The 22,412-nt window shown below is 50.9% G+C and overlaps 1 protein-coding gene across 1 annotated transcript in view; it reads right to left on the bottom strand.

Annotated features, from left to right (window-relative positions):
• EPHB4 (EPH receptor B4) overlaps nucleotides 1-19,385 on the bottom strand; it is a 60,160-nt gene extending 40,775 nt beyond the window's left edge. The window contains exons 1-2 of the mRNA XM_083472540.1: nucleotides 19,226-19,385; nucleotides 17,388-18,234 (exon numbers count right to left, since the gene is read on the bottom strand). Coding sequence (XP_083328666.1) covers nucleotides 17,388-17,439 — 52 coding nt within the window. The 5' untranslated portion in view covers nucleotides 17,440-18,234; nucleotides 19,226-19,385. The remainder of the gene's footprint in view (nucleotides 1-17,387; nucleotides 18,235-19,225) is intronic.
• Between the last annotated feature and the right edge of the window lie 3,027 nt (nucleotides 19,386-22,412).

Raw genomic sequence — 22,412 nt, 5'->3', positions numbered from 1 at the left:
CTGGAGCTCAGTGTCCGGGCTGGACAATAGGGGTGGAGACGCTCCTTCAGGTCTACTAGGCCTTTGAGGCCGTTTAGGGCTTTCAAGGTCAGCAGGTGCTGTGGTCTAAACCACAGAGCCTAGGGCTTGCTGATCAGAAGGTTGGCAGTTCGAATCCCCGCAACAGGGTGAGCTCCCATTGCTCGGTCCCTGCTCCTGCCCACCTAGCAGTTCGAAAGCACGTCAAAGTGCAAGTGGATAAAGTTAAACGGCATTTCCGTTCGCTGCTCTGGTTCGCCAGAAGCGGCTTCGTCCTGCTGGCCACATGACCCAGAAGCTGGCTCCCTTGGCCAGTAAAGCGAGATGAGCGCCGCAACCCCAGAGTCGGCCACGACTGGACCTAATGGTCAGGGGTCCCTTTACCTTTACCACACTTTGAATTGTGCTCGGAAACATACTGGGAGCCAATGTAAGTCTTTCAAGACCGGTGTTATGTGGTCTCGGCGGCCGCTCCCAGTCACCAGTATGGCTGCCGCATTCTGGATTAGTTGCAGTTTCCGGGTCACCTTCAAAGGTAGCCCCACGTAGAGCGCATTGCAGTAGTCCAAGCGGGAGATAACCAGAGCATGCACCATTCTGGAGAGACAGTCTGCGGGCAGGGAGGGTCTCATCCTGCATACCAGATGGAGCTGGTAGACAGCCGCCCTGGACACAGAATTGATCTGCTCCTCCATGGACAGCGGTGAGTCCAAAATGACTCCCAGGCTGCGCACAGTTGCCCCATTCTGGACCAGGGAGTAAAAGAGCAACATTCTCCCCTCCTGTTATTTCTGGTAACTAGAATCCAGCACTGCCCTCTTCTCTGCGAATTCGTCCTAAGCTAATCTAAAGCCATCTAGGTTGGTGGCTATCCTGCAGCAGGGAGTTCCATAGGTTAACTATGCGCCTCCCTTTTATCCGCCCTGAATCTTCCAATCCTCAGCTTCATTGGCTATCCTTAAGTTTGAGTCAAAATAAAATAAATAAACCCTCCTGTCCAAAGGTCCTGGGTTCGAGTCCTGGTTGTTGTCATTTTGCCACTGACCTGCCACACGGCCCTTTGGCTATTTCACTTCCCTGTTCCCAGTTTTCTCAAACAGGGGGAAGAAAGAGGAAATGAAGAGGGGGTCTTCCTCGCAGGGGGGTTGTTGAAAGGGCCAAAATGCCACAAAACCAGCAAATTGCAATTTTTTAAGAAAAAATTGCTTAATTAGCTTGTTTTCAAGCTGCGAGAAAGGAGACTGTGTCGGACGTGCAAGGTAACAAAAGCACGGCAGAATCCGAGACCAGGGAAAAGAGGCGGTGGAAGAAGATTGGAAAAAATTTAAGAACTATCTTAAGAAATACTGTAGAGTTAATGAATGTTAGAATGGCGCTGGCTTCATAAATTAAGGGGTTTACAGCTGTAAAGATTAAGATTAAAAAGAAGAAAGGAGGTTAGAGAAGACTGAGAGTAAGAATTTGCTGAAAAAAGTTTGAAATTAGAATGCAGTAAGGGGAGGTATGGGGGAGTCTGGGAAATAAGTTAAACGAAAATAAGGATTTGAAATTATACATGTTTTTGTTTAGTTTTGTGTTTGTTTGTGTTGCTGTATTTGTTAAAAAAATTTTGTGAAATCTGAATAAAAAATTCTAAAAAAAAAAAGGAGATATATAACGAGTTGGAAAAAAATGTTTAAAATAACATTTGTGAAAAACCAGAGGCTTTTTTTGTTAGGTTTTTTTAGGCCCAGAGATTCCGAAAAAGCAGAAAAGATTATTTATGTAGACAGCAGCAAGAATATTACTGGCCCAGAGATGGAAAGAAAATAAGGTTCCAACCGGAGAACAGCTGATGAAGACGATGGACTATGCCGAAATGGCGAAACTGACCGTGAGAATCAGAGACCTGGACGAGAAGAAATTTACAAAAGAATTGGGGGGGGGGATTTATAGTCTATTTAAGAGAACGTCGCAAGCAGTAAAAGGATTGGAGTAATACTTGTAAAGGACAAAATATATTGGGGAAATTAATAATAGAGACAACAAATTGGGGGGGGGGGAATGATAAGTTGAATCAAAAAGGGATGGCCAAGGGATTCTGAGAATCCTAAATGTAAAGGTGATTGATATGTTTAAATCTGAGAGGGGGTTCATCTGGATGACCTTTGGGGTCCCCCTTCCGGCTCTACGGATCTAGCTAGTTGGTTTTGTTTTCCCCCTCTCTGGGAGCCATTCTGTCTCCACCAGGAGCCCTCAGGTCCTGACATTACACCGCCTGCCACCCCCCCAAAAAAATCTCCATTTCCTTCCTCGCCCTCCCCTCCGGCTTAGCCAATTCCTCCCCACCTGCCAGAAACTCTCCAGCCTGCCCCCCCTCCTTCCTGGAGGGCTCAGAGTTCGAGAAGATGCAAATTACACCCCCCCCAAAAAAAATAAACCCCACCCAAAAAACCCAATTCGACAGACCAGGACTAGATACAGAGGAAACTGGAAACAAAAGGAAGATTTTCCTTCCTGTTTAACTCGCCCCCCCCCCCGCCAATTGCTGACTTTCTCGCCCCCACCCACGAGATAGGCAAATAAGGGTGGGTGCCAGCAGGGAACTCTGGGTAATTACAAGGGCGCCTCCGAGTTGCGACGCCCCAGGGGCCAAGGGGAGCGGGACGGGGGCCAAGTGGAAAATCATTAGGAGGCGGCTGGAGGGCGGAGGCGAGGGATGGGTGTCTGGGGGGTGTTTCCACACTCCAGGCACCCTAAATATTTGGCGTAAGACGGTGGCGGGACGCCTGTTTGGCATGCAGAAGGCCCTTTCGAAACCAGCATCATGAGGACTAGCAACCTGGTTTGTTTTATAACAATAATACTATAATCATTTTTATTTATACCCCGCCCTCCCCAGCCAAGGCCGGGCTCAGGGCGGCTAACAAGCAATAATAAAAGCAAGTTGAATCAAGACAGCTTAAAAACAAGATCATTAAAATATTGAAACATTACAATATTAAAATGCAGCCTCATCACAGGAGGAGAAAGGAAAAAAAAGGGGGGGAGGGAATCAAACTGATTCTGAGCCAAAGGCCAGGCGGAACAACTCTGTCTTACAGGCCCTGCGGAAAGAAATCAGATCCTGCAGGGCCCTGGTCTCATGAGGCAGAGAGTTCCACCAAGCCGGGGCCAGTACTGAAAAGGCCCTGGCTCTGGTTGAGGCTAATCTGACATCCTTAGGACCGGGGACCTCTAGGGTGTTGCTATATATGGACCTTGAGGCTCTCCGTGGGGCATACCGGGAGAGGTGGTCCCGTAGGTACGAGGGTCCTAGGCCGTGAAGGGCTTGAAAGGTCAAAACCAGCACCTTGAACCCGACCCTGTACTCCACCGGGCGCCAGTGCAGCTGGAAAAGCACTGGGTGAATGTGATCCCACGGCAAAGACCCCGTGAGGAGCCTCGCTGCAGCATTCTGCACCCGCTGGAGTTTCTGAGACAGCTTCAAGGGCAGCCCCGCGTAGAGCGAATTACAGTAGTCAAGCCTGGAGGTGACCGTCGCATGGATCACTGTGGCCAGATCAGGGTGGGTCTGGCCTCAGCTCAGGGGCAAGAGAGCCTGCCTTGAGTGCAGAAGGGCCGAGGGGGGGGGAGTTCAATCCCTGGTGGCGTCTGCGGGTTGGGAGGGGAGGGTTTCGACCGGGCTGGGGGGGGGGAGCGGATGACGCACTGCTGCCAGTCCGAGCAGACATTACTGAGCTAGGTAGGGCACAGCGGGTCTGGATCAGTATAGCCCGCTTCCGAGGGGAAATAAAGACTGCTTGGTAGACCTGTAATAATAATAATAATAATAATAATAATAATAATAATTTATACCCCGCCCATCTGGCTGGGCTTCCCCAGCCACCCTGGGCGGCTTCCAACAAAACGCTAAAATACAATAACCTATTAAACATTAAAAGCTTCCCTGAACAGGGCTGCCTTCAGATGTCGTCTAAAAGTCTGGTAGTTGTTTTTCTCTTTGACATCTGGTGGGAGGGAGTTCCACAGGGCCGGTGCCACCACTGAGAAGGCCCTGTGCCTGATTCCCTGTAACCTCACTTCTCGCAGGGAGGGAACCGCCAGAAGGCCCTCAGTGCTGGACCTCAGTGTCCAGGCTGGACAATAGGGGTGGAGACGCTCCTTCAGGTCTACTGGGCCTTTGAGGCCGTTTAGGGCTTTCAAGGTCAGCACCAATACTTTGAATTGTGCTCGGAAACGTCCTGGGAGCCAGTGTAGATCTTTCAAGACCGGTGTTATATGATCTCGGCAGCCGCTCCCGGTCACCAGTCTAGCTGCCACATTCTGGATTAGTTGTAGTTTCCGGGTCACCTTCAAAGGTAGCCACACGAAGAGCGCATTGCAGTAGTCCAAGCGGGAGATAACCAGAGCATGCGCCACTCTGGCCAGACAGTCTGCAGGCAGGGAAGGTCTCATCCTGCGCATCAAATGGAGCTGGTAGACAGCCGCCCTGGACATAGAATTGACCTGCGCCTCCATGGACAGCGGTGAGTCCAGAATGACTCCCAGGCTGCGCACCTGGTCCTTCAGGGGCACAGTTGCCCCATTCAGGACCAGGGAGTCCCCCACACCTGCCCGCCTCCTGTCCCCCCAAAAACAGTACTTCTCTCTTGTCAGGATTCAACCACAATCTGTTAGCCACCATCCATCCTCCAACCGCCTCCAGACACTCACACAGGGCCTTCACTGCCTTCGCTGGTTCTGATTTGAAAGAGAGGTGGAGCTGTAAGACGAAGGCTGCACCAGCGCTTTCTGCTTTGCGTGGGGTTGGGCTGGATGACCTTTGGGGTTCCCCTTCCGCCCCTACACAACTCTACAGCAAAGGATTTTTCCAGGAGAGTCAGGGCTGTTTTTAAATCCTGCTAGCAACACACGCCGACCAGGCCTAACAGCAGATGCGGTAGTGGAAAGTTTCTGTACATCTCCCCGTACAACGGACTTTGCACGCCACACACGGCCCCCACCCCATAGCAGACACCCCCTCCCTGATGCTGAGCGGCTTCGTTGCAACCCACCCCCTGCCAAACAACCCCCACCCACCCGCCCCACGCATCAGCCCACACTCATTCCTGCCTAAATCCGTCCCAGATGTGCAAGGATGTGACTATACAAAGGGCGACCCCCAAACGAGGATTCAGAAAAGAACGACCCACACGTGCCAGGACTCCTGAGTTCCCCGGAAAGCAAATGGGGCCCAGATTTTCTATGCAGGTTGCAGCAGGTTGAACGGCTGGTGTGCCGGCAGCCAGGTCTTTAAATACTTATATTTCATTATTTCATATTTATGTGCTTTCCCCCCCCTCTCCGAGCAGCTCAAAAGGGAATCTACGTGGTTCTCTCCTCGGTCCTCACCCAACTCCAACAACAAAAGCCCTGCAAGGGGCTGAGAGGAGCCCCCACGGTCATGCCCAGCGGGCTTCATGGCCGCCGGGCGGCGAGTTCGAATCCTGACCTCTGCAGGCCTGGGTCCTCCGACACTCATTGCACCAAATTGCCTTTCGCACAGACGTCCTCCTTCGCCCCCAAAACAAAAGTGCCAATTTTTGTTTTAATCGGAAGGCGAGACGACTGGCCGTTACTCAGTTGGGTAAGAGAGCCTGCTTGGAATGTAGAAGGGTCCCAGGTGCAAATCCCTCCAGCGGCAGGGCGCTGCTGCCAGCCAGTGTAGGCTAGCTGTCTGGGGCTTTCCATCCACGGTTGCAAGTCCCAACTCCCACTGCTCCTGGCCAGCAAAACTCGAATTTGGAAAATGTTTTTCCAAATCTTCTAATTGCATTATGCATTTTCGGATCATTACCAGCTACAGCGGCCTCCGACGAGAGAAGTTTCGATATATTAAAACAAATTAAATCTTTCTTTCAATCAACAATGGCTCAAGAACGCCTAAACGGTTTAGCAATGATAAATGTAAACCACGATAAGGTGAAGTTGCTTGATTTTTCAAGAATTCACAGAAAAGAAAGCTAGGAAAGCATGCACAAAATGTGGTCTGAAGCTCAACATCCAAAAAACGAAGATCATGGCCACTGGGCCCATCACCTCCTGGGAAATAGAAGGGGAAGAAATGGAGGCAGTGAGAGATTTTACTTTCTTGGGCTCCATGATCACTGCAGATGGTGACAGCAGTCATGAAATTAAGACGCCTGCTTCTTGGGAGAAAAGCAATGGCAAACCTAGACAGCATCTTAAAAAGCAGAGACATCACCTTGCCAACAAAGGTCCGTATAGTTAAAGCTCTGGTTTTCCCAGTAGTGATGTATGGAAGTGAGAGCTGGACCATCAAGAAGGCTGATGGCCGAAGAATTGATGCTTTTGAATTCTGGTGCTGGAGGAGACTCTTGAGAGTCCCATGGACTGCAAGAAGATCCAACCTCTCCATTCTGAAGGAAATCAGCCCTGAGTGCTCACTGGAAGGACAGATCCTGAAGCTGAGGCTCCAAGACTTTGGCCACCTCATGGGAAGAGAAGGCTCCCTGGAAAAGACCCTGATGTTGGGAAAGATGGAGGGCCCAAGGAGAAGGGGACGGCAGAGGACGAGATGGTGGGACAGTGTTCTCAAAGCGACCAGCATGAGTCTGACCAAACTTTGGGAGGCAGTGGAAGACAGGAGTGCCTGGAGTGCTCTGGTTCAGGGGGGAACGAAGAGGCGGACACGACTAAACGACTCAACAACAACAGCTTAGAATAATCCTTTTCCCTATGTGTTTTTAAAAAGCACTATTGTATTATTTTCCATTTTGTCCTTATACGCAGATATGGTTCAAGCCTTGAAATGGAATTATTTGTCAGCTGTAGACCAGAGACATGAGGCGGAAGGGACCTTGATGTATTGCTGGCCTGACTCGGGAGTATCGCAGCCTAGTATAAAAGGAGAGCGTGCAGGATCAGGCCCAATAGGGTCCATCTAAGTCCGGCCTCCTGCTCCCGCAGTTGCCAAATACCCCTTAGAACTTAGGAATCTAAGTGGTGGGAATGTAAGAAAGTGAAAAGCTTTTGGGAAATGATATACAATGAAATGAAAAAAATGTTAAGATATACTTTTGTAAAAAAACCGGAGGCTTTTCTTTTAGGAATTGTAGGAAAGGACATAAGAAGAAAAGACTGTAAACTCTTCCAATATGCAGTAACGGCAGCCAGAATCTTGTTGGCCCAGAAATGGAAGCAAGAGGAAATACCGTCGATAGAAGAATGGAGACTGAAATTGACAGACTATGCGGAACTGGATAAATTAACTGGGAAAATCAGATACACCAAAGACCAAAAGTTCATCGAAGACTGGGGAAAGTTCGTAGATTATCTGAAAAACATATGTGGAGTGAACACAACGCTAGTGGGATTTCAAGAGGCACTGTAAAAATAGAGAAGTATTGTTAATATGAAATAGTGGGAGAAGGGAAGTGTAATTGCAATACGAAAGGAGGGAATGTGTAACTAAAGTTATAAACACGGATGATTGTCAGAGACGCTGAAGGAAGTTCAAAAAAGAGACAGTTGGTTGTATTTTGGATAAAAATGTATAACTGTATGCAAAATCGATAAAAAATTATTATAAAAAAAAGAACTTAGGAATCTAAGATAGACTGGCTCTGGAGCTGGAGGCTCCATTAGGACCTCAGAAGAGTCCGGCTGCAGGATCAGGCCCATGACCCATCTGCTCCAGCATCCTATTCTTACAGGGGCTGCCGAAAAGACGCCCATTGTGGCAGGATCCGAACCCAAGACCAGAACTCTCCCCTCTCACCATCCCCGCCAGCTAACATGCAAAAGCATCGCTGCCTCTGACCGGTGGGCCTGATCCTCCGCGAACTTCTCCGATCCTCCGCCCAAGCCATCCAGTGGCAGGGAGTTCCACAGGCTTAACTACGCACTGCATGAAAGAAGCGGAGGGGCAGAGCGCAGCCATTGCGGCGAGGAGCTTTCGACAGCCGCCGCATGCGTTTTTTCCCGCTTGCCTTTTCCTTAAACTAAAAAAAAAAGCGCCACAAGGCAGGGGGATTCGAACCCGCAACCCGGCGCGCTAACCACTAGGCCGTCCAGCTCGCAGCCGGCTCCTCCAGAGTCGCAAGCAGGGTGGGAGAAAGGGAGAGAAGCGATCGCCACGCCCTGCCCTGCGTGCGTGGAGACTTTTTATTAATTAAATCCAGGGCACGGCTCCCAGCGCACTCGTTAAGGCGCTCCTCGCATGGTTTAATTACAGCCGCGTCCTGCCCCCGTGGGCAGAGAGAGGGGGGCCCAGGTGTCTGCGCGCCCCATAAACGCTCCTTTTAATAGCCCCCTTCGGAAAAAGAAAAACGCGTTGTGCCATTCCTTCCCCAGGCCTGGGCAGGTCTGGAAAAGGCAGGGGTGTGACGGAGGAACATCACAATCAAACCCACAACAAAAGCTTCGCTTGGCTCAGCTTCTGTGCCAAGGCCAGGCCTCCCACCCCCCCCAAAAAAACCCCCAATTATCTCACCGCCCCCCATTTTGCAAGACGCAACGCAGGGAACCTCCGCCCTCACCCTGCCTGCCTTGGAATCGCAGGCAGTGGTGCCCTTGAAGCAGCATTCGAACGCAAGACCCGCTCTCCTCCCTTCCTGCGGTTCGCGGCAACTGCGATTCGGCCCCATCGCCGCCTCCAACCTCAGAGCCATCCACCTTACAAACAAATAAACAAACACAGATCATAATCTTATTAAAATGACACTTATTAACATTGTTAATTGACTTCCTCGCTTCCCCTTGGTTGAATTTCCATGCACTTCCTTTGAACGGTTTCCCAAATCCATCCTCTTTTAAAGACGTCTGGTTCGGTGGCCGCTACTTCCTTCTTGTGGCAAGGAGTTCTGCAGTTTAACGGAGCATAGCTGCCTTTGGGGAGTTAGAAGGAGAGAGGGAAGGGCTCATAGGCTCTCCAGAGGCAGCGGCTGCTGTGCAGGATGCGGCCCTTTTGGTCGCATGCCGTAAGATTTTGCGCAACGTGAATTCTCCAGTCAAATTTGGCTTGGGAAGTCCACCTGTCCTGGGGAGGACAGAAAGCGAGGAAAGGAAAAGGGACTGTATTTCGCACCCAAGCCACAATTCTGCGCTGCAAGAAGGAACTTTCGTTTATCTGTTCTGAATCTTGCAACACTCAGCTTTCCGGTCTTACGAGAGAGAAAGACTTTCTTCAATCCTGGAAAGTTAGCCTTGCTAAAGTCTTGACGTTTTCCTCCCCAAAAAAGTTTTCGATTTGAGTTTCTGCTGAAACGAGGCTGCATTTTAATCTTGTTTTTTAAGTTGTATTTCAATCAATTGTTTTTATATCTGGTGTTAGCTGCCCTGAGCCCGGTCTTGGCTGGGGACGGCGGGGTATAAATAAATTTATTATTATTATTATTGTTGTTGTTATTATTATTCAATCCGCTTTCTCCAGGCGGCGCATCATTTTAGGAACTCCTCTCAGCTCGCCTCTTCCTCGCCTTTTTTCCAAAACTCCTAAACGCTGCAACTTTTCTGGAGAACGCATTCTCGCTCCATCCCCTTGCTCTGCTTCCGACCCTTTTTGCAACTCTTCCACATCCGTTCCGAGGCGAGGCGCCCAGAACCCTAGCGTTCCAAAACGCGGTTTTGGTGCAACGGCGCTATGATAACCGGCAGTACTGTTTTTTGACTTTTCCGAACCGGTTTGTGTCCCGCCAAGCCAAAGCAGCAAGCGCTTTTATCCGCCGGGAGTTCTGAAGCTGCACCCCCAAACTCGGCCCTCCAGATGTTTTGGGACTACAATTCCCATCTTCCATGACCGCTGGTCCTGCTAGCTAGGGATGATGGGAGTTGTAGTCCCAAAACAGCTGGAGGGCCGAGTTTGGGGATGCCTGCATTTGTTGTTGTTGTTTAGTCATTTAGTCGTGTCTGACTCTTCATAACCCCCTGGACCAGAGCACGCCAGGCCCTCCTGTCTTCCACTGCCTCCCGCAGTTGGGTCAAACTCATGCTGGTCTCTTCGAGAACACTGTCCCACCATCTCGTCCTCCGTCGTCCCCTTCTCCTTGTGCCCTCCATCTTTCCCAACATTAGGGTCTTTTCCAGGGAGTCTTCTCTTCTCCTGAGGTGGCCAAAGTCTTGGAGCCTCTGTCCTTCCAGTGAGCACTCAGGGCTGATTTCCTTCAGAATGGAGAGGTTTGATCTTCTTGCAGTCCATGGGACTCTCAAGAGTCTCCTCCAGCACCAGAATTCAAAAGCATCCATTCTTCGGCGATCAGCCTTCTTTATGGTCCAGCTCTCACTTCCATACATCACTACTGGGAAAACCAGAGTTTTAACCATACGGACCTTTGTCGGCAAGGTGATGTCTCTGCTTTTTAAGATGCTGTCTAGGTTTGCCATCGCCTTTCTCCCAAGGAGCAGGCGTCTTTTAATTTCGTCACCATCCTCAGTGATCATGGAGCCCAAGAAAGTAAAATCTCTCACTGCCTCCATTTCTTCCCCTTCTATTTGCCAAGAGGTGACGGGCCCAGTGGCCACGATCTTTGTTTTTTTGATGTTGAGCTTCAGACCATATTTTGCGCTCTCCTCTTTCACCCTCATTCAAAGGTTCTTTAATTCCTCCTCACTTTCTGCCATCAAGGTTGTGTCATCTGCATATCTGAGGCTGTTGATATTTCTTCCGGCGATCTTAATTCCGGCTTGGGATTCATCCAGCCCAGCTTTTCGCATGATGAATTCTGCATATAAGTTAAATGGCTATGCTTTCCCTCCACGGTCAGAGGCTGCGCCAATTCCGAATCCCAGTTTCTGGAAACCTCAGAGTGCTGGTCCTGTGTTCGAATCCTCCTTGGGGCATCTGTTCAGACACTGTGAAAACAAGGCGCTGGCTCTTTCTATGATGGAAGCTCCAAGTTCAGACGCAGTCTACCCCGATTCCCAGGTTTTTTGGCAGAACTCTCCCCCTCATCTTGGATGCTTTAGTTGAGATTCCTACATTGCGGCGGGTTGGTCTAGATGATTTCTGGGGGTCCCACTCCCAACTGGATGGGCCCCCTTCTTATGCTCCCCACTTCCAAAGCCGCCCCACTTTTCCGCTTTGCGCTTCAGCGCCAACATCATAGCCCTGTTTCGGCGCCTGCCCGCCCCCCAGCGCCCCCTCCCCACAAAATACCGATTTTATTCCATGTATAAGGCTATATTTCCCTCTAATTTTTTTAAGTTTAAAATTGGGGGGTCGTCTCACACACAGAATGTTGCAATTATTTATTTCTTAATTTGGGGCTCAAAAAAATAGGGGTTGTGTTACGCATGGAGTGTTGCAATTATTTATTTCTTAATTTGAGGCTCATAAAAAATAGGGGTCATCTTACATGTTGCAATTATTTATTTCTTAATTTGGGGCTCATAAAAATAGGGGTCACCTGACATATTGCAATTATTTATTTCTTAATTTGGGGCTCAAGAAGAATAGGGGTCATCTTACATGTTGCAATTATTTATTTCTTAATTTGGGGCTCAGAAAGAATAGGGGTCACCTGACATGTTGCAATTATTTATTTCTTAATTTGGGGCTCAATAAGAATAGGGGTCACCTGACATGTTGCAATTATTTATTTCTTAATTTGGGGCTCAATAAGAATAGGGGTCACCTGACATGTTGCAATTATTTATTTCTTAATTTGGGGCTCAAAAAAATAGGGGTCGTCTTACATGTTGCAATTATTTATTTCTTAATTTGGGGCTCAAAAAAATAGGGGTCGTCTTACATGTTGCAATTATTTATTTCTTAATTTGGGGCTCAAAAAGAATAGGGGTCACCTGACATGTTGCAATTATTTATTTCTTAATTTGGGGCTCAAAAAAGGGGGGGTCGTATTATACATGGGGGCGTCTTATACACGGGAAAATACGCTAGCTCTTTGCTAATGGGGCAGGAGATAGTCTCTGCTTGCAACCGTGGGGCGGATCTCGATCTCGCCTCCTTTGATAGCAGAAAAGCAGCGTTACAGGCCCGGGCAGATGCAAGGCAGGGGAATCTGTGCCTTTGATGGCTGAGCCAGGCGCTGAGATTAGAACCCGCCTCCGCCTCTCTGCGGTCAGAGGTGTGTCCGCCAATCCCCGTCCCGGGATGTGGAGGCAGCTCCCCGAATTTCTCGCCGCCCCACACGACCCGGGCGCTGGCACCGCGCCTGGCGAGAGAAAGAAACCTAGTTTCTCACCCCCACGCAGGACAGAGACCTAGGACTCCAGTTTCTAGTCTTTACCCTGCAGAGAGTCGGGCCAAGACCTGGGAGAGACCCGAGTTCGAATCACACCCATTCACCCCAAACTCAGCCACGGGGTGCGGATGTGGGGGACCAGGAACATCGGGTCTCTGGCGGGAATTTTTCTCAGCTTCTGCCCGCGAGCCACGGGTTCGAATCCTACCTCCCGGTACCCAGAAAGCTTCCGTTCGGTCTAGCAGAGCTTCTGCCCGCGAGCCACGGGTTCGAATCCCACCTCCCGGTACCCGGAAAGCTTTCGTTCGGTCTAGCTGAGCTTCCGCCCACGAGCCACGGGTTCAAATCCCACCTCCCAGTACCCGGAAAGCTTTCGTTCAGTCCAGCTGAACTTCTGCCTGCGAGCCACAGGTTCGAATCCCACCTCCCAGTACCCGGAAAGCTTCCATTCAGTCTAGCTGAGCTTCTGCCCGCGAGCCACGGGTTCAAATCCCACCTCCCAGTACCCGGAAAGCTTTCGTTCAGTCCAGCTGAACTTCTGCCTGCGAGCCACAGGTTCGAATCCCACCTCCCAGTACCCGGAAAGCTGCCGTTCAGTCTAGCTGAGGTTCCGCCCGCGAGCCACAGGTTCGAATCCCACCTCCCAGTACCCGGAAAGCTGCCGTTCAGTCTAGCTGAGGTTCCGCCCGCGAGCCACGGGTTCGAATCCCACCTCCCGGTACCCGGAAAGCTTCCGTTCGGTCTAGCTGAGTGCTATACCTCTATTACAGCCTTTTAATCTCAGGGTTGTGGATTCGAGCCCCCACATTGGGCATTGCAGGGGGTTGGACTAGATGACCGCTGGGGTCCCTTCCAACTCGTTCTTTTATTGGTTTTGCAAACTCCTCAAAGCAGCTGCGCGCCGGTTAGAGCAGCTTCAAACTCTGGGCGTTTTATAAATGTTTTGAATAAACGCAATGAAATGCTAACAGCCTCTCTCCCCGTGGTTTGGGGCAGGGGGTTACCTACCCGGTGATGCCAACCTGGGGCGTTCTGCATGCCAAACACCTGCTCTACCCACTGAGTTACGTCCAACCCCTCTTTAAAACAAAGCAAGGTTCTAGTCCACATTGTTCGGAAGGAACCGACGCCATCGCGGGCTGAACCCGGGGCATTCTACATGCCAAGCAGGCGCTCCCTGACCACCGAGTCCATCGGTCAGCAGGCAGGGCCCGTGCTTTACATGCAGAAGTCTCCCAAGCTGGATAGAGTAATCTCAGCTCGACGGAGCAGGAAAGATCCCGGTCCGAAGTCTAACCTCAAAAAAAGTGGACGGCTCTGGACTCAAGTGACCCAATGGTCTGCACTGACATGCAGCGGTTTCGCCAGGACATGCAGAAGCACGGAGGTTAAGCAGGCAAGAAGAGACTGGTGGCTGCCGCACGCCTCAAAAGCTTGGGAGGGACGGATGTAATTTAAGCCCGGCTGCTGATCAGGCCGGCGGCCCGTCCCATCCAACAACCAGAAACCCGCAAGCAGGATTCGAACGCAAGCCCCGCTGGAGATTCCGAGCACATAAAGGTAAAGGGACCCCTGACCATTAGGTCCAGTCGTGACCGACTCTGAGGTTGAGGCGCTCATCTCGCTTTACTGGCCGAGGGAGCCGGCGTACAGCTTCCGGGTCATGTGGCCAGCAGGACTAAGCCGCTTCTGGCGAACCAGAGCAGCGCACGGAAACGCCGTTTACCTTCCCACCAGAGCGGTACCTATTTATCTACTTGCACTGGTGTGCTTTCGAACTGCTAGGTTGGCAGGAGCAGGGACCGAGCAATGGGAGCTCAACCCGTTGCAGGATCCAAACCTCCGACCTTCTGATCGGCAAGTCCTAGGCTCTGTGGTTTAACCCACAGCGCCACCCTTGTCCCTTATCGTTTAATCCTGGTCCGAAATCCTGGAAAGCCTCCGTCAACCAGTGTGGAACGTGGTGATCTAGACAGCTGCTATTCCAGGGGGTTGGACTGGATGACCCTCAGGAGCCCACGTTCTGAGGCAGCGATGGTTCTGAACCCCAGCTGCTGGAGAGCGGGTCTTGCACTCGGATCCCGCTTCCTGGTGCCCCACGATGTGCATCTGGCTGGCCACTGCAAGAACAGGAAGCTGGGTCGGACGGGCCATTGGCCTGACCCTCATATTCTTCATGCTTCGTAGTTAAACGGCGGAACTCCCTGCCACAGGAGCCAACAACCTGGGCAAATTCACAAAGGAGGAGAGGACAACGGGTGGCTATTCTGTGCCCTCCCCAGTCAAGAGACAGCAGTGCATCTGAATACCAGTTGCTGGAAACTGCACGGGTGCCGGCCTTGCGTTCGAATCCTGCCCGTGGCGGGTTTTCCCATAACGGCACCCGGCTGCCCGCTGCGAGAACACGTGTCGGGTGTTCTCCTTCACCAGAGATTTTTTAACAGAGGTCATACATAACCTGTCAGGGTTTTCTTCTGCACCGATTCGGGGTTCGTCTGGATGACCTTTGGGGGGCCCCTTTCCATCTCTACAATGCTACAATCATGCCCAGATTCCTGCTCCAGAAAGCCGCGCTCTTTTTCTTACTTTCACAACCCCCCCTTTGCAAGCTTTTGAGACACGGAGCGGCGAGCATCGCGGGCCCCCCCCCCCAAAAAATTCCCATTTTGGTGGGTTGCAAAAGAATGGGTTTTTTTTTCTGGAGCCACAATAGAGGATTCAATTAATGCGTTACACGCTCCGCTGCCCCTTCACAGCCTTGGGACAGACCTGACCTCCGAGGAGGAGATCAGGGAAGGAGGCAGAGATAGTGGGAGAAAAGTGGGGGGCGATTTTTGGAGTGGGGGGGGTGAGATAAGACCAAAAAAAAGAGATTTTACAGTCCTGGGGTGGGTGGGAAAAAGATGGTTCCTTTCTGAGCTTCTTAAGAAAAAAGGGGGGTCTTTTTTTGCAGAAAGGGACCGTGCTTCAAATGCACACCCCCCCCCCAAATAAAATTCCTTGTTTTCTCTTGGCTTGGGGTTGTTTGGGGCTGAAAGCTACGAAGGGGTTTTTTCCCCACTTTGGCCTGGATTTTAATCCCTTTTCAATGAGGTTTTACCTTTTCTGGATGGGAGAAAAGAGGGGGAAATGAAGGGGAAATTAGGCGGTGGGGTGAGCAGGAGGTAGAAGCAGATTCGGGATCTGGGTGTTCAGATTACTGGGGGGGGGGTCTTGGCCCTTTGGGGAAGCAGGGGGGCGCAGGACTCCTGGGTTCTGGACTGGCAAGGGATGGCAGGACTCCTGGGTCCTTCTGGGTACCGTTGTGGTGATCCGTGTAGTTCAGGGTGCCTATTCTGTGACCGTAATAATAAAATTCAATTCTGGCTGGCAGAGGGAGGTTGAAACTCGAGCGTTCTGCATGCCAAGCAGCCGCTCTGCCACCCAGCTGCCATCTCTCCCTGCAGTTTAGCTTAGAACTGTCCCACACTGGCCGCCAGCTGCTGCCCACTGTTTCAAAAAAGGAGAGATTCTCAGACCTGCTTGGGGAGCCTTCTGCACTCAAGGCAGCTGTCCTGCTGCTCAGCAAGAACCTCTCTCCTGGCTCAGCAGCAACTGTTGTTTTTTAAGAGGCATTTTGGCAGGTAGCTCTCCCAGCCTGGAGATGACACTGGAGGCTGAGTCAGGAACCTTCTGCACTCCCAGCAGCCGCTCCAGCACTAAGCCAGGGCTTTTCCCTTAAAACGAAGCCGCTGAGACCCAGGCAAAGCGCTCAAACTTTCCTAACACGTCAAGATGGAAACTTTTATGCCTTTTATACCTCCCACCTCAACAGCCCCTTCTGCAGTCCTGCCACCCCGGCCTTCGCCACCTGGGTGCCCGTCAAGCGCTCGGCGCCCAGTTGGCGGAAGCTGCTGCACCCACTAGGCGCCGCTCCTCCTCTGCAGCCTAACACAATGCTGGCGGAAAGTGAGAGCTGTTTGACGGTGGAAGGGACTCCCTCCGGAGCTGGCGGGCTCTCTTTCCTTAAGAGATGGATATAAGCTGAGGGCTGGGGTGCGATTCCTGGCCTGCAGCGGGTCAGTCTGGATGACCGCTGGGGGTCCCTTCCAACTCGCCAATTCTAAATCCCCCAACTAACTCAGGATTCCAGCCACTTGCCTTCCTCTGGGCTCCAGCCCAGTAGCACCACCTCCTCCCCGCCGTTTCCAAGAGGACCCAGGAGTCCTTACATACTTTCCCGCCGAACTATGGAATTGCAGAGTTGTAAGGGACACCTGAGGGTCATCCAGCCTGACCCCCGACAATCTGCCCCAAAGACTCTTGGTTCTCAGCTTCTATAGGTCCAAGACGCTGAGCTGCCCCCTCATTTCTCCCCCCTCCCTCCAGGGAACCCAGGAGTCCTGCAAACTCCCCCCCCAACGCCCCGGGGCACGGCCTTCACCTGCCCCCAGGCCCCTCCCTTCTCCACCCAGGGGAGCTCAGGTGTCCGGACTCCCAGAATCCTTCACTCCACAGCAGCCCACCAAGCCCAAATCCACCCGCCCACCCACCCCCCAACCAACCCCGGGAAGAGGGGAAAAAGCACTTTATTTTACAACAATGGGAAGGGAAGCCCCACCCCAAGTCCTTTGGGACAACTTGGGGGGGGGGGACACGACAGGCAGCGAAGATTGATGGGCGAGGGAGAGGATCGGAATTTGGAGAGATGAAAGCCTATTGCAAATCGTTGTCCTTTTTTCCTGGGGGGCAAGAGAGCGCAGAAGGAAGCACCAATATGGGGGGGGGGAAGAGGAAAGAAAAATCTATCGCCTCGCAGAAGCTCATTACCCAAGATCGATGCGGGACTTTAAAAAACACTTTGAACGCGGGCTTCAAAAATAGATCGGGCCTCGAGGAGGGAAAAGAGATGGGGGGCCAGAAGGGGAAAACATCAGAGGGAAGGGAAAATCCGCAAAACCCAAAATCTCTCTCTTAGCGGGGAGAGGACCCAGGAGTCCGGGGCTCCAGCCCAACTTCTGAAAAACCCAGAAATCCTGGCGCAACACCCCCAAACGCACTTCTCAACAACAATTGCACTTTTCCCCCGAAGGGACCCAGGAGTCCTGCTGACTCCCAAGTTGGGAGATTTCGTTCCACTTGTGTATGTGAGCGTGGCGGGTTTTGGGGTCTGGATCGGAACCCAGACCCCGTGTGGTACCTCACCTTCCGCAGCCAGGGCGAAGGGGATCCAGAAGCAGAGAAGCCAGCCAGCCATCGCTCCAGGAAAGCCAGAATGAGTCCAAGCAGGAGGAGGAGGAGGAGGGAATCTCGGGATCCACAGATTCCTGGGGAGGAAGAAATCAAATCCCAGAACCCAGTTTTCAGGGGGGTCATGAAAGAGTGATTCCAAACATGGTTGAGGCGCCTCTGGATTCCTCGCGACGCACACCCCAAAAAATTAAATCCTGTTGCGGAATATACGCGCCGCCAAAGATAAAATAAAAATTCCCAGCGACACAAAGCACCCACAAATGCAAAATTAAAAAAATTGTTCGGCAAACTCCTGCCTTGGACGAACTTTCGGAGCTCTGTCTGGCTTTCCTCTCCACAAGGTGGTTTTTTCGGCCGAGACAATGCGGCGCGTCGCTTTTTATGGGGAGCGGGACCCCTGAAACCGGGGCAGGATTGCACCCCCTAAAAAAAGACCTTCTTTGCAACAAGAAGGATCCGTGCAACTTTTCGATTGTTCAGGGAAGACCGGGCACGCAATACTTTGAAGGGGGGAACCACCAGGTCCGTCTCAGGACAAAGGCTCCAATGTTTCCCAAAAATGAAATCCACGATGGGAGCAGCGTTGCTCTTCCAAACCAGAAAGTCCGGAATGGCAGAAAAATCCCAAGCGAAGGACAAAGGAACCCCCCTAAACTGCAGAGCAGGAGACTCTGGAAGAAGCAGGCCGTTGTGGTGCGGATCTGAAAAAGTCTATGCTGGGTTGGGTGAGAGCCAGGAGACTTTGGAGGGGGGGGCAGAGGCGGGAGGGGGGCGGGATAAGTGGATCCGGGTTAGGAATCTTTAAAAAAAAATAAAAATCCAAAGTAGTGTCACTCTTTTTTTTGCCAGCTTCTGTGCAGGTCTGAATTCTTGCCCCCACCCCACAAAAAAACCCACAATTTCCCCTTGCACACCCCCCCAAAAATGTGGGAAAGGGAATTTTCAGCCAGATTTGCACAGGAAAAGAATCTGTGAAGCAAATACTTTGCAGGAATAGATTAGAGGCTCTTCACTTTCTTTGCGCTCCCCCCCCAAAAAAAAACCACACACACACACAAAGGGGGGGGGGACTTTGCTCAGCTCTCTGAACACTTTTTCCAGGCCTTCCCCAAAGGTTGTGAAAGGATTTCTGCCTTCTCCCCAAAGCAGGGAAAAGGGGGGGGGGGTTCGCCTGGAAAAATATTTGCAAAGGCAGGATAGCAAACTCACCCCCCCCCCCGGAAAAAGGCTTCTCCCTGATATGTTTGCAAAGGGTGGACCCCTCCCCCAAAAAAGACTTGCAAAGGGTTATCTCCTAAATATTTGCAAAACTGAATCCCCCCCCCGAATATTTGCAAAAGCAGAACCTCCCCCCCCCAACATTGCAAAGGTTTCTCTCCGGAATATTTGCAAAAACAGACCCCCCCCCGGATATTTGCAAAAGCAGAAACGCCCCCCCCCACATTGCAAAGGTTTCTCTCCGGAATATTAGCAAAAACAGACCCCCCCCGAATATTTGCAAAAGCAGAAACGCCCCCCCCCAACATTGCAAAGGTTTCTCTCCGAAATATTTGCAAAACAGACCCCCCCCAAAAATACTTTCAGGACCCCACCCCCAAAATACTTGCACTTCTCCCCTAAATATTTGCAGAGTCCACGCACACCAGCTTTGAGAGGGGTAGTAAGTCTACAAAAGGAACGCCCCCCCCCAAAAAAAATATTTGCAAAGGGGGTAGGAACAATTTTGCTTTTTTGCAAAGAATTGGGGGAACTGGAAGTGCCAAATTCTACATAAGAATAATTTTAAAAACCTTGCAAAACTACTGGGGAGGGGGGGTCCCCCGAAGGCGCCCCCCCCCCGTCTGATGAGAGATGGGGAGGATGAATTGGGGGTCCTGCGACTTGCACCCCGCGCGGGACTCGGCTGCTAGAACGAACTCGTGAGAGGGGCGGGGCCGCCGGGAGGCACGCGCGGAACACGCGGGAAGCCCGCGCACGTGTGAACGCGCCCAAGGGCTACGTGCACGGAGGTGCAGCGGCAGCAACAACAATAGTAATTGTCCTTGCTTGCTTGCTGCTGCTGCTGTAGTTGTTAACAATAATAAAAAAAGATGTATGAAATATCGTCGTTACCTTTCCCATTTATTTTTTTTATTTGTTTGCTGATTTGGACAATGCTAATTGAAAAAGCTCAGATGTAAAACAGTAGAAGTGTGAGATGATCAGAACCCTCCAAACTTGAAGCATGGGAAAATTATAATTTGGCAGAATATTCGGATTATTCGATATGTATAATTTGGAATATTTAATGTGATCGGATTGGATTGTTAAAGTAGAAAATTTAATAAAAATGAATTTGAAAAAAATAAAAAGCTCAGATGTATACAGAGCTGGAAAGTCACTGTGGCGAGAATGCCGGATTAGGACCTGGCAGAGACACGGGTTCAAATCCTGCTCGTGGCTACCAAGCTACCGGTCGCTGCTTCTTGGCCTAACCTGCCTGGCAGGGACGTTGTGGTTGGGATTAAATGATGGGGGGGGGGGGGACACCATCTATGCCACTTTGAGCTTCGGGGGTGTCTTCCAAGCCTGCGATTGCTTCGCTGAAAGCAGCGGCGGGCACCTCCAGCAGCCTCAAAAGGGTGCCCCATAAATCATAATAATACAGTGGTACCTCAAGTTAAGTACTTAATTCGTTCCGGAGGTCCGTTCTTAACCTGAAACTGTTCTTAGCCTGAAGCACCACTTTAGCTAATGGGACCTCCCGCTGCTGCCTTGCGATTTCTGTTCTCATCCTGAAGCAAAGTTCTTAACCTGAAGCACTATTTCTGGGTTAGCAGAGTCCGTAACCTGAAGCGTCTGTAACCCGAGGTACCGCTGTACACAGTTTTGTCTGCAAAACGCAGCCTTGATCCAAAATGATTCCTCAAGGTGCAGCGATCTCGGTGCCTGTTCATTCCGACATGCCCGATGGGTCTCCCCCCGGGGCGCCACCCAAGGCCCCCAAAAGCAAAACGGGCTCAAAATCTCACACAGGAAATCTCAACCTAGGCTGGCATTTCTGGGCAGCCGCTCTGGTCGGCACTTCCTCGAGGTGGCCTCATTCTGCACCCCAAACCACCTGCCCTCTCCAATTCCAGAGGTTTGAGAGGCAGGGCTTTCCAGAGGAGGGAGGTATAGGTAAAGGGACCCCTGACCATTAGGTCCAGTCGTGGCCGACTCTGGGGCTGCGGCGCTCATCTCACTTTATTGGCCGAGGGAGCCGGCGTACAGCTTCCGGGTCATGTGGCCAGCAGGACTAAGCCGCTTCTGGCGCACCAGAGCAGCGCACGGGAATGCCGTTTACTTTCCCGCCAGAGTGGTACCTATTTATCTACTTGCACTTTGACGTGCTTTCGAACTACTAGGTTGGCAGGAGCAGGAACTGAGCAACGGGAGCTCACCCCGTCGCGGGGATTCGAACCGCCGACCTGATTGGCAAGTCCTAGGTTCTGTGGTTTAACCCACAGTGCCACCCGTGTCCCTAGAGGAGGAAGAAGGCACCCCAAAGATGGTAAACTGGGCATCTCGCCCCCCCACCCTCCGCTCAGATTTTTTCTCCTTTTCCCTCCCCCTCCATCTCCTTACTCCCCAGGGCGCTTTTCAGAGTACAAAACAGCACCGGATTATCCAATAGGCAGAGCATGCGGGTCCCCTCCACCTTTAAATTCTTTTATGATTTATATTCAATTTAACAAAACAAACCCCAAAACGTCACCATGGAAAAAAACACAAAATTTCAGATTTCCTTACCCTCCACACCACACCCTCCTCCCCTTTTTCCATTCTCGTTTTAAACACGAGACGAGCCTCCTGGATCAGGACCCTCGAGGCCAGAATCCTGTCCTCACAGGGGCCAACGAGATGCCCGTTATGGGGAACCGGCGAGCAGGACTCGAACCCAGCGCTCTCCCCTCCTAGCAGCCATGAACAGCCTCATCCTCTTAACGCCACCCAAATTGGCGGCTGGAGGTTTAAGGAATCGATCTTAAATGTAGGCAGCATGCTATGTTTGTAAAAAAATAATAATACTTTGAAGACACTTAGGTTTAGAATACTTTAAAGACACAGGTTTTTGTCTTTTTAGGAACAATGAAATAAAAATGGTTGACATCAGAGGTTCGCCTGTTTGGGGAAAACCCTAGAAAGTGAAAACAGGTTGTTTTTCCTTTAACTGCGCAATTAGGACCCCTTGCTATTTTACTAATAAAATTACGATAGTAAAAAGGTAAACATTGAATTAATTCGCAGAACTCTGCTTTCCACAGTGCCCCCGTTAGGCTGCGGAACGTAATACTGGGCTGTGTCTGTATCTCTTATATACATTAAAAACGGAAGGCTGTCGTCGTATATTTATTTCATAAATTTTGTATACTGCTTTATTGCAGGGGGAAACCCTCAGAGTGGTTCACAAAACAGATAAAACAATAGAATGATCGCTCAGTGTTTATAGCCACAAGTTAAAATGTTCAGAGAGCTAAAACCACAACAGAATAGACTGCAAAACTCACAGGCAAACTCGGCCCTCCAGCTGTTTTGGGACTACAACTCCCATCATCCCTAGCTAACAGGACCAGTGGTCAGGGATGATGGGAATTGTAGTCTCAAAAAGATCAGGAGGGCCACGTTTGCCTATGCCTGCTCAAGGAAATCTGGTAGATCAGGGGTCAGCAAACTTTTTCAGCAGAGGGCTGGTCCACTGTCCCTCAGACCTTCTGGGGGGGGCGGACTATATTTTTCGGGGGGGAAATGAACGAATTCCTATGCCCCACAAATAACCCAGAGATGCATTTTAACTAAAAGGATACATTCTACTCATGTAAAAACACACTGATTCCCGGACTGGACTATATTTCTTTTTTTTGGGGGGGGGGGAATAAACAAATTCCTATGCCCCACAAATAACCCAGAGATGCATTTTAAATATAAGCACACATTCTACTCATTTAAAAGCACGCT

Source organism: Podarcis liolepis (genome assembly GCF_965112155.1).
Source record: "Podarcis liolepis genome assembly, chromosome: 13".
In the NCBI taxonomy this organism is placed as follows: Eukaryota; Metazoa; Chordata; class Lepidosauria; order Squamata; family Lacertidae; genus Podarcis; species Podarcis liolepis.
The sequence above is the reverse complement of the archived record's forward strand: the minus strand, read 5'-3'. Positions and strand labels throughout refer to the sequence as shown.